The sequence below is a fragment of the Thalassophryne amazonica genome, chromosome 18 (assembly GCF_902500255.1).
Source record: "Thalassophryne amazonica chromosome 18, fThaAma1.1, whole genome shotgun sequence".
Classification (NCBI taxonomy): domain Eukaryota; kingdom Metazoa; phylum Chordata; class Actinopteri; order Batrachoidiformes; family Batrachoididae; genus Thalassophryne; species Thalassophryne amazonica.
The window spans coordinates 33597059-33609337 of record NC_047120.1 but is presented as its reverse complement, the minus strand read 5'-3'; the positions used below and the strand labels follow the sequence as shown (position 1 = coordinate 33609337).

General features: G+C 40.3%; 1 protein-coding gene across 1 annotated transcript in view; it reads right to left on the bottom strand.

Moving 5' to 3' along the window:
* The window catches only part of LOC117531572 (calcium/calmodulin-dependent protein kinase type II subunit gamma-like), a 156828-nt gene that overhangs the window by 103790 nt on the left and 40759 nt on the right, over positions 1-12279 (bottom strand). Inside the window, exon 3 of the mRNA XM_034194694.1 lies at positions 589-648. Within this exon, the coding sequence (XP_034050585.1) occupies positions 589-648 (60 nt within the window). The remainder of the gene's footprint in view (positions 1-588; positions 649-12279) is intronic.

Sequence of the window (12279 nt, the reverse complement as noted above, 5' to 3'; positions counted from 1 at the left end):
TCTTTTTAAACCACTGCAGCGACTGAAAGAAGTGACCCGACCGCTATCCGGGTACAAAAACTGACTTTCGCCTATTTCCAACTAGAGCTGCACTCAGAGCTCTGCGGCTCAAACTCTGGAATATACTAATTATGTAAAAGCTGACTGTTCAAAGATTTTCTAAACTTTACAAAGTTTACTGGAAACTCAAATTTTCAAGTTTGGAGCATATCAGTACTGACTGATATACCAAACACTGTTAAATGGGAACGGCGTGTGTGACTAATAACATGCTGCATTAAAGAAAACTACAGTGACATCAACAAAAACCTGTCCACTATGGTGAATGCAACCGTGGTCTTGCTAATCACAGATTTTATTTTTTTTTTTTAAGATGGCACATCATTCGTCAAACTTGCAACGTCAACACAACAATAATTACAAATGGTGTTACTCTAAATCTAGAAATCTGGTTATACAGGCAGAATTTTCATGACTTGAAATGTAACTTGCAGAATTTTGCACCAATGCAATCCTTTGTGGAACCTACGAGTGCTGCAGTCAAAACGTTTTAACAATGTTGCACATTTGTGTTGAACTGAAACTTACCAATATTTGGGTGCTTTAGAAGACGGCAGATGCGAGCCTCTCTCTCAAGCTTCTGATGGTCTGTAGGAAAGAAAACTCAGTTTAAAAACAAAACTACAAAAGACCAACAACTTTCTTGAGCAATAGTTACAAACACCATGTATTTCCTGTATCTTTTAATACATCTAAACAAGCAGTCATAGCCTTGGTGGCCACCAAAACCAGTCTATGGAAATAAAAGACACTGAAACAAGTTCATCTCATGCTACATAGAACTTCAAATTCACACATATGTTGAGAGTAGGGACGTCGAAATGGGTCCTTTTAAGGGCCATAAATGAATCTGGAAACAGGCCCATGGACAACAACTGCGAAATAAACTACATGATGTGTGATTTACATTATAATTAAATTATACACTCAATACACTTCCATTTAAATGTGCTTTAGTAATTCATTAATCTAAACAGAATTTGTCAATTGCCACAGCAAAACCGATCATGGTGCACGAGCCCCAGATTGAGCAACACTGTTTAATAGAGTCAGATAGAAGCATTTGTCACCCGACCAACTCATGTATTTTGGGAATATAGCTCTTCATACTTGCATGCAATTTTTGTTATTACCTCTACCAAGTAATGTGATGTGTCTGTTAATGCACAATATATCTCAAAGTATCTACTGACTGAGTTGTCTAAAAATGGCTCTAAAAGTGATGATTGGTATAAAGAATAATCCAAGCAGTTTGTCCTATTACTTCTGGACTTCAAAAATGGAGGGACTGGAAGTAATGGCTGGAATTCCTAAAGGATTACACAAAAAAAAAAAAAAAAGCTGAGCTCATGAATTAAAGCTACACTATGAATACATCTTGAATATTCCCACTCCATTGTGGCGATGTACAGAGGCACAATGACAAAAATTGGCACAGTTCAAATACTTATGGACCATATTTCTCTTTCAGTAACTTGTAGGAAAAATTTATTTCTGTAGTCCTGTGCTCTGCAGCAGCAACTAAGTTTTTGTTTGGTCATCTGCACCAAGATCATCATCATATAGGTACATCCTTATTACATGTATATGGTTTAATTAGAGGTTATGAAAGTGTATGGCATATGTGCAAACAAATGAGTCATTCTTTTGTTCTGACACCTGTGTGTGTGTGTGTGTGTGTGTGTGTGTGTGTGTGTGTGTGTGTGTGTGTGTGTGTGTGTGTGTGTGTGTGTGAGAGAAACACTTAGGACAAACCCATTAAACACTGCAATGTTTACAATTCTAGCTGGGAGGAAACGAGCAAGAATACACATTATTCCTGTTAAGATCCTTGTCTTGAGGAGGTGACTGCACTTACATTTGTTTTCACAAGATGTGAGTCTACGTGACCACACAGCATTGAAACAAGCAGCCGCATCCAAGGAACTGCAATGTAACAGAGTTCAGATGTTGTTTGCAGTTCCTGTAGTGATGATCCAGCATGAGTCATATTCCTGACGTATGGATATCTCCTTATTGCTGATGAAGGCAACGCAACTGAAGAGCATTGCGGTCATCACGCTGCACAGAGGCGACCTGTGTCATTTTGCATTTATTTCCCTGGAGCAGCCATAGTCTCAGATAAATTTCACATGCTGCAGCTGAGTATTCACATCTCAGGTTACTAAACAAACTTTTACAAAAACAAAACAATGTATCCAGGAGTTTATTTGGGGCAGCAATAAAATTATGAAAAGGCATTTCGGGGTGGGGGTAAAAATGAGATACTGAATTTTATGAATTGAGAATTTTTGGAGTGAAGAATAGATGTAATTCAAATTCAATTGGTGGCTGAAATGAAATGCCACTTTCATCCAGCAGAGGGCACAATGGATTGCAGACCTGAGTACAACTTGACATCATCTCAGTTTCAAACAGTTATGCCTGAAGTTGCATGTTTTCTCAGTGTTCCCGTGGGTTCCTTTCATGTGCTGCAGCTTCCACCCACTTCCAAAGACAAGCAGCAAAGACATGCCGGGAAGGTGAATTGGAAACTTTAAATTGACTGTATATGTACGTGTGAATATGTTCGTCTATATGTGGCCCTGCGATAGACTGACATCCTGTCTAAGGTGTACCCTATGACTACTGGGATAGGCTCCGGCGCCCCAGGGATCCATAACCTGATTAAGCAGATATAGAAAATGAATGAACTGCAGAACAATTTTAAAAGAGCAGCACACAAAGAGTGCAAAAATTAAGGATGGAGGTGAGTCTTTACTTTTTGAAAGTTGTGATGCGCGGCCTGTCTACTAGCCAATTGTGTAGTGAAATGAGGTAGGCAGCTGAGCAGCCATGACGGTCTCTCTCAGCCGGTTAGTGAGAGCAACCCGCTGGGGGTGTAAAAATGTATCCAGAGAAAAAAAAAAAGTTTCCTGCATGATGCTATGTGGCAGACATGGTAATATACTTGTTAAATAGACATTGACCAATTCTAATAAACATTTTCGTTTTTTTAATAAATACACCACTTTTCACGCAGCCAAGTATGGTACGATAATTGGTCATGCAGGCACTTTACTTCAAAAAGTGTATTTACTATTTAAATTACCAAATACACAGAATGGTTTTCAAGGAGGGGAGAGACAACTTAACATGTGATGTGATGGCCATCAAAATATGGCCATCAGGTACTGCGAAGGCTTTGCGTCCATCAGTCTGTCGGTGCTCCGCATAAGTCCAGTCCTACTATGCCAGGGTCTTCTTGGGACACAGACCTTGGACAACTTCAAAGATGGCTAACCTTGACGTATTTTAAGAGGTTGAAAAGTCACATTCTGTTTCCTGTTTTTATGCTATGAATCATGCAAATCAGTTTTTTTTTTTTAGGGGGGGGGGGGGAGACAGCCAATCAGAGTACAGCAGTATTGTGGCGGCACTGGTTGGTCTCTCTCTCTCTCTGGCACTCCAGAACTGCTTTGTTTCTGTGCAACAATAACAAGTTTCTCATATATTATATAAAAGACAACGATATTGGGGGGTAGAACTGAAACTTTTTGGCAAGGGCCAAATGCCCGAAAGCCCTTGTGGGGGAGGTACTCCCCCAAGAAAAAATTTGTGCTCTCAGAAGCATTCTGGTGCATTTTCACATCCATCTACACACACCATTTTGTTGGGTCAGGTCAATATTTCCACCCCAGTATTTTCACACCACTTGTATATGCTACCAGCCTTTACTAATAATAAAAACATACATTGTGGTTCAGAAAGGTACACTGTAAAAGAAATGACAATTCAAAGAACTCAAAGAATAATGATTCTCAGTATCAGTTCAAATGGAGCAACGTGAGTATTTATGGCACATTAATGCATCAACTTGTTAAACCTTCACTCACTTCTGAGTTTTTGTAGTTTTGGCAGGAGCTTTGGAGCTATTGATACCACACTGTTTGTATTTCTGAATGATTGATGTAAATTATGTCTAAGAAATAGTCAGTGACTTGGAAATGTTCATGTTTTCATCCCCTGACATTTCTCAAGGAAACTGGCTGTAAAAATGATTCATTATGACATTCAGAATAAACTGCCCTGTTCCAACATTTTTTTTTCCTTGGAAAATGCTGCAGGCCTTAAATGTAGGAATGGATATAAAATAAAATAAAGCTGTAGATTTCACACAGTCTGCAGTAAATAGAAGTCAAAGTATATGTCAGGATCATTATGGGGACCCCCACCACATATTTCATATCATCCAAACTTTTGATTTGCAGTTATAAAAAACAAAAACTTTACAGTGGTCCCTCATTTATCGCGAGAGTTACGTTCTAAAAATAACCCGCAATAGGCGAAATCCAGAAGTAGTCAGCGTTAGTTTTTACAATTATTATAGATGTTTTAAGGCTGTAAAACCCCTCACTACACACTTTCTACACTTTCCACAAACAGGCATTAACATTTTCTCACTTTTCTCTCCTGTGTAAACACTCTTTTTTCTTCTGGGCGAGAAGATTATAAACAGACACACGCAGAACACAATGCACGTGCTCTCCCTTCGCTCACTGCCTCCAGGGGTACGGATGCAGGACCCGCAAAGAATCTAAGTCATGACCATGGAGCTCTGTGGCTGTGGTATACCAAGACAGGGCTGGATCCAGAGTGAAAATGTGACAGATGCATTTTTGCCCAATGATAAAATAAAAATTGTATGCGTCTTGTTATTCAGTAATCTTCATTCTTTTATTCGTGTTCAACATACACTGTCACACTTCTTTTAATATATTTATTATACTTCATGGACCATAGTGAACACTTCTTATTTGTATAAATATGATGTAAACAACAGTATAACAAAAACTGACATGGTGGATCCTTGATCTCTGGACATAAATAGGAATAAACTAAATCTGTAGTTTTTGTCAAAAGCATTTTCTTTCAGACATTATTGGCATGAATGTCTTTCCATATATCTGAGCTCTTGCAGCTGCTGTGCTGCACATCTGTAATACAATGTTTGTAAGAGGTGTCATTTTATTTAAAGCGGCAATTCGTTTTGAGGTTATTCATTCCGAGCGGACTCTGTCTCAGCAGAGAGCGGCGCAGCGTTTGGAGCTGTGTCAACGGAACGGAGGATGATTCTCGTTTCTTGACTGCAACAAGACAAGTCCCAGTTAGTGACTTTAATCCACACAAAAGTGACTCACTGTATTTTAATGGCTTTGAGAGGGGTTAAGAAGCGGACTTGCTGTTTTTGAAGAGCAGCGAATCAAAGAACCAACGAGCTAGTGGATTGAAGCATTGCTTCAATGGTTCACGCTTCAAGGTGGAGTCGCGCTGCAGATACGGTTGATTACAGACCCGCTGCAGACCAAACCCTGAATATCCGAATTTAACTGTACGTCCGTATGACTCCAACTCTGAAAAATCTGTATAATTTACGGACAATCCGTATAGGTTGACATGTATGGTCGGAAAACCACCGAAAATGTAATTTCAGGCATCATAGAATGCCTTTCTTGCTGAAATAAGCGCCCAATTTTCCTTGCACAACTTTTTTCCTGGATGCCATGATCATCAACTCAACTAGACTGACGCTATGTTTGTTTGATCCACCTACGTGGTGCATTGTGGGATCAAATCAAAAAGTTGTGTTCACCGCGGGGACACGTTTGGCACTATTCTGGATTATTCAAGATTTTTTTTTTTTAACCAAAAAACATGTCTCAAATTGCGTCACAGAGGAAAGCGATGAATGCATGTAATTGGTGATCCACAAATGCTGAAACTCAATTCACATATACAATTTCCAGTTTTACAAATGTAATTTTTTTTTTTTTTTTTTTTTACAAATTAAGTTTTATATTTGCAAATACATTATTTGTAAAGACCAATTTACAAGTTACAAATATGAAATTTGCATTTGTGGATATCTGAACACATTTGCAAATCAATGATTATTTGTAGATCATCCTGTGTGCATTTACAAATTAATGAGACAATTTTAACCCCACAGAATGAGGGCTGTATTTTACATTCTCAACATATTCTCTGTAGGCTGTAACCTGAGCAACATGAAACATGGAGAAAAAAAAAAGCTTGCTGGTAGAACAAAGTCAGTGTAATAAAACAAAAGTTGGCAGTTTATTCTAGTGTCTATTTGAATGCATGTTTTTTGTTTTCATCATTAAGTTTTAATGCAAAAATAGTCCTATACATTAGACCTATATTCTTATTTTGGGCATGATCCACATATGTACTTGATCTGTGATCGGCCTTGATCAGTACCGGCAGATCAAAATTTCAGTGATCGGTGATCGGCCTAAAAATCCTGATCGGTGCACCTCTAGCTGCAGCTATCAAATATTTTTGGAATCGAGTATTTTAAATCGATTAATCGGATAAAACCAAGTACTTTTGTATTTTTAAACAATATCAGTAGTGGTAGGGCTCCCCCTAAGCAATGGCACAATGTTGCTGTGCCATCATGCAGATTTTTAAGTTTAGGGTGTTCACTCTGTTTTCCCAGGTAATTGCTGTGATTTATTTAGTGTTTAGTGTATACTTCTATATGCCGTACAGAGCAGCTCAAACCAAAATCAAATTCCTTGTTTTCTGTGATTAACAAAGCCTTTGAAAAAACGGCTGTAGAGGGCAACATTTCCACAACAGCTGCACTGATAAAGTCTCCAGCCTGTTGATAAAAACTCTAATCAAATCTGAAAAAAGCTTCTTTTTTTTAAATAGTTAAACATGATTAATTTAAAGTGCGCTTCCTTTCGCTTCATCTGCGGAGGTGGAGAGCAGCCAGTGGAGCAAACCACGTATATACACGAGGGCTGTCAATAAAGTAACGGTCCTTTTTATTTTTTTCAAAAACTATATGGATTTCATTCATATGTTTTTACGTCAGACATGCTTGAACCCTCGTGTGCATGCGTGAGTTTTTCCACGCCTGTCGGTGATGTCATTTGCCTGTGAGCACTCCTTGTGGGAGGAGTCGTCCAGCCCCTCGTCGGAATTCCTTTGTCTGAGAAGTTGCTGAGAGACTGGCGCGTTGTTTGATCAAAATTTTTTCTAAACCTGTGAGACACATCGAAGTGGACACGGTTCGAAAAATTAAGCTGGTTTTCAGTGAAAATTTTAACGGCTGATGAGAGATTTTGAGGTGATACTGTCGCTTTAAGGACTTCCCACGGTGCGAGATGTCGCTCAGCGCTCTCAGCCGCCGTCGTCAGCCTGTTCAAGCTGAAAACCTCCACATTTCAGGCTCTATTGATCCAGGACGTCGTGAGAGAACAGAGAAGTTTCAGAAGAAGTCGGTTTCAGCATTTTATCCGGATATTCCACTGTTAAAGGAGATTTTTTTAATGAAAGACGCGCGGACCCGTCCGCACGGACCCGTCCGCACGGACCCGTCCGCACGGACCCGTCCGCACGGACCCGTCCGCACGGACCCGTCCGCACGGACCCGTCCGCACGGACCCGTCCGCACGGACCCGTCCGCACGGACCCGTCCGCACGTCTTTCATTAAAAAAAAAAAATCTCCTTTAACAGTGGAATATCCGGATAAAATGCTGAAACCGACTTCTTCTGAAACTTCTGTTCTCTCACGACGTCCTGGATCAATAGAACCTGAAATGTGGAGGTTTTCAGCTTGAACAGGCTGACGACAGCGGCTGAGAGCCCTGCACGACGTCTCGCACCGTGGGAAGTCCTTAAAGCGACAGAATCACCTCAAAATCTCTCATCAGCCGTTAAATTTTCACTGAAAACCAGCTTAATTTTTCGAACCGTGTCCACTTCGATGTGTCTCACAGGTTTAGAAAAAATTTTGATCAAACAAAGCGCCAGTCTCTCAGCAACTTCACAGACAAAGGAATTCCGACGAGGGGCTGGACGACTCCTCCCACAAGGAGTGCTCACAGGCGAATGACGTCACCGACAGGCGTGGAAAAACTCACGCATGCGCACGAGGGTTCAAGCATGTCTGACGTAAAAACATATGAATGAAATCCATATAGTTTTTGAAAAAAATAAAAAGGACCATTACTTTATTGACAGCCCACGTATATATATATATATAGCAGCTTAGTGGTTAGCACTGTTGACTCACAGCAAGAAGGTTCAGACAATCAGCACAGATCCTTTCTCTTAAAAGGCTTTATTTTACTCAGCATGTGGCTTTGTAAACTTGTAGCATCGCCTGCTACATTGATCAGCGCTTACATTAGTTATGGGCATGCGCTACGGTCTTCTTCTCGGTTTTTTGTGGGAGTGTTACAGTACAACCTACAGGCCTGGCATATGTACTACAGCTTTAAACGAAGCTTCGAGGCAAAGAATGTCTTGAACATTTTTTGTAATCAAATTACTCAATCGTTTCAGCCCTATTATTTTTATTATATATATATATATATATATATATATATATATATATATATATATATATATATATATATATATATATATATATATAGTTTGCATTGAGATACCAATTAAACAGCTGCAAATTTAAAGAAGACTGTACTCATACAGCTGAGGGTATTTTAGCATTGCGTTATATTTTTTGTAATTCTGATTCATGACATGCACCATGTTTTTGCCATGGTCTGGTATTACAAGAAGAAAACAAGAATCAATACACTGCAATATTCCATTGAAATACTTGTAGAACCACATTTCTTGTGCATTGTGACGTATACTGAATCGGTGCCCAAGTTTTGTGATACATATCGTATCGGGATATAAGTGTACCGTCCAAGCCCGAAAAAGCATCCTTAGCATCGCTCCTTTTTTATCATCTCTTCGCACATCTCCACTGTCACGTCTTCATGTCTGCCTCTTTCTTGTGCAATTTCTAAAACAGTTGCAAAAAACACCAAGCTTTGAAGTTACAGCTAGAAGTGTTGTGAAGGTGTTTGTGTTCTCTAATGCAGTGTTACACTGTAATCACCCATCCAGGTATAGATTTCAGTCACTGGAGAGAAACAGAGATGTGAACCTCCTAATTAAAAGCGGGATGCAGGAAAGAAAGGAGGGATGTCTACTTGCCAGCAGAAGATTATACCTCAGCTCTGTGTGTGTGTGTGTGTGGCCCCATCTTCCCTGGTGCAGTGTCACTGCACCACTCACTAATTCATTCAATCTCTTTATTTGTTGGTGTGAGAGTATGCAGAAGAAGACAGGAAGGAGCGGGCTGGAGGCTAATGCTGGCACTTCCTGCTGCTCTCTAATTGGCCATCTGCTTTGCCATGGGGCGGGCCCACAGCCATTTTACATCAGCTGAGCAAAATGGAATTGACCCAACGTGTGCACACACATGCACCGACAATCTGGTTGAAGGCTTGAGGATCCAGTTCAATCTGTTTCAGACTAGTTCACATTTTTACCACTTGGCATTTGAAACAATGACAGAATAATAACTTCACTACGTGTCTACACAATACTGACCCACTTTAATTCCAACATTGTGATTTGATTCCAAATTGCAAGAGCTGCAATTTTAAGATAAAAGACAAGACCATTCAGTGAGCATTATTTTTGGGTATAATGGCAACTACTGCTGAGAAACTGACTTCACTGGCTTCAACAAACTACAAAATTAAAATATTGTCTGTTAAGTTCTCTACATGATGGTATCTGTTCCATTTGTACTCTGCCAAATATGGTTGGTGAAAGAAGAACCAATCTTCTTATTTGTGTTTTAATAGACAGATGGCATTTGTCTCAACAAACTACAAACACAAAGACTTTTCCTGTAAGCAAGCATGTTAGCAAGGCTAGGATAAAGGGATGTGCTGATTCACCACCCACTGAATTATTAGCCAATTACAGATAGCCATATTGTATCATTAGATAAGAGGAGAAATTCTCCCGACCATAGGAATTTGTTGTCCTAAAATCTAAATAGTTGTTGACTCAGGCAGCTCATGCATAATGAAATGGTGGAAGGCGGACTTCAAAGTGGGCAAGCGAGAAAAATTAAGCAGAGAATAAAACAGAGTAATGAAAGAATGCATCAACATGATGAAAGGTTTTCAAAACCACAGAATAATGTGTGTGCACTATCTGCTTCATGCAGCATGGAAACGGGGAGCAAAAAGTTCAAACAGCAGAGCAGATGTCCAGAGTGAGACAGAATGTATATCCAAATGTTACTTTGTGCATGCAAAATACAATGTATTTACATGATGTGATTCTATGTTTGATACCGTTGTGCACAGTACAGATTTGAGCGTGTACACTACACACTAAATTGCAGTAAAGAGACATTTTTGTGGGGCCAATAAACAAAAATAGATCAACTAAGCACAGAATGGACCGTTTGCTCAGAGATGTGTGCGAGCAGAGAGACGCATGTCTTGGATGTATATGGTGAAAAAATTTAATTACCTAACTTATGTTGACAAATTAATCAAATCAAAATGTTGCTCACACATAGCGAACCTAGCCCTACTTTTTCTTTTACCCCATCCCTATTCGTTGTCCTCCCAATGATCCCTCCAGTGCTCAGTGGCAGTTCCGTGTACACCTTCGGGCACACTTCACAGATCTGGTCCTTTAAATGTTGGCAGCTTTGTTTGTTCCTTACGCAGCTGCTCCCACTGAGAATTTTAAACAAGTGAAGTATCCATTTCCACCACACACCTTTTTTGGAACTCCGGTGGACTCTGGTCACAGGTGAGTTTGATAAATGGTACATTTTCAGATCATTTAAATAGTTAACACCAAAAAGACAGTGAAATATGATTTACGCCAACATCACCCATCCGTACTACTGACAGAGTCCCCATCCAACAGCTGTATCTTCCTAGAAAATACACTTCAGTACAAATACAGTCTATACAATGTACAGTGCATCAGTATTCAGAGCACTTTCATTTTTTCCACATTTTATGTTACAGCCTTATTCCTAAATTGAGTCAATTCCTTTTCCCCCTCAAATTGTACTCACAACAGCTCATAATGACATGAAAGTTTTTTTTTTTAATTTATGCAAATTTATTAAAAAAAACTAAGAAATCACGTGTACATAAGTATTCACAGCTTTTGCTCAATACTCTGTAGATGCACCTTTAGCAGCAATTACAGCTTCACATCTTCTTGAATATGATGCCACAAGTGTGGCGTACCTATCTTTGGGTAGTTTTGTCCATTCCTCTTTGCAGCACCACTCAAGCTCCATCGAGTTGAATGGGGAGCATCGGTGCACAGCCATTTTCAGATCTCTCCAGCAATGTTCAATAGGACTCAAGTCTGGGCTCTGGCTGGGCCAGTCAAGGACATTCACAGAGTTGTCCTGAAGCCACTCCTTTGATATATTGGCTGTGTGTTTAGGGCCAATGTCCTGCTGAAAGATGAACCGTCGCCCCAGTCTGAGGTCAACAGCGCTCTGGAGCAGGTTTTCATCCTGGATGTCTGTACACTGCTGCATTCATCTTTCCCTCAAACCTGACTAGTCTCCCAGTTCCTGCCTCTGAAAAACATCCCCACAGCATGATGCTGCCACCAAAATGCTTCACTGTAGGGATGGTGCCTAGTTTCCTCCAAACATGACGCCTGGCATTAACACCAATGAGTTCAATCTCTGTCTCATCAGACCAGAGAAGTTTGTTTCTCATGGTTTGAGAGTCCTTCAGGTGCCTTTTGGCAAACTCCAGGCAGACTAACATATGCCTTTTACTAAGGAGTGGCTTCTGTCTGGACACTCCAACAAACAGGCCTGATTGGTGGATTGCTGCAGAGATGGTTGTCCTTCTGGAAGGTTCTCCTCTCTCCACAAAGGAATGCGGAAGCTCTGACAGAGTGACCATTGGGTTCTCAGTCACCTTCCTGACTGAGGCCCTTCTCTCCCGATCACTCAGTTTAGACTGGCAGCCAACTCTAAGAAGAGTCCTGGTGGATCTGAACTTCTTCCATTTACAGATGATGGAGGCCACTGTGCTCATTGGGACCTTCAAAGCAGCAGAAATGTTTCTGTACCCTTCCCCAGATTTGTGCCGAGACAATCCTGCCTCAGAGGTCTATAGACAATTCCTCTGACTTCATGCTTGGTTTGTGCTCTGACATACACTGTCAATTGTGGGACCTTATATGTAGACAGGTGTGTGTCTTTCCAAATCATGTCCAATCAACTGAATTTACCACAGGTGGACTCCAATTAACCTGCAGAAACATCAAGGATGATCAGTGGAAACAGGATGCACCTGAGCTCAATTTTGAGCTTCATGGAAAAGGCTGTG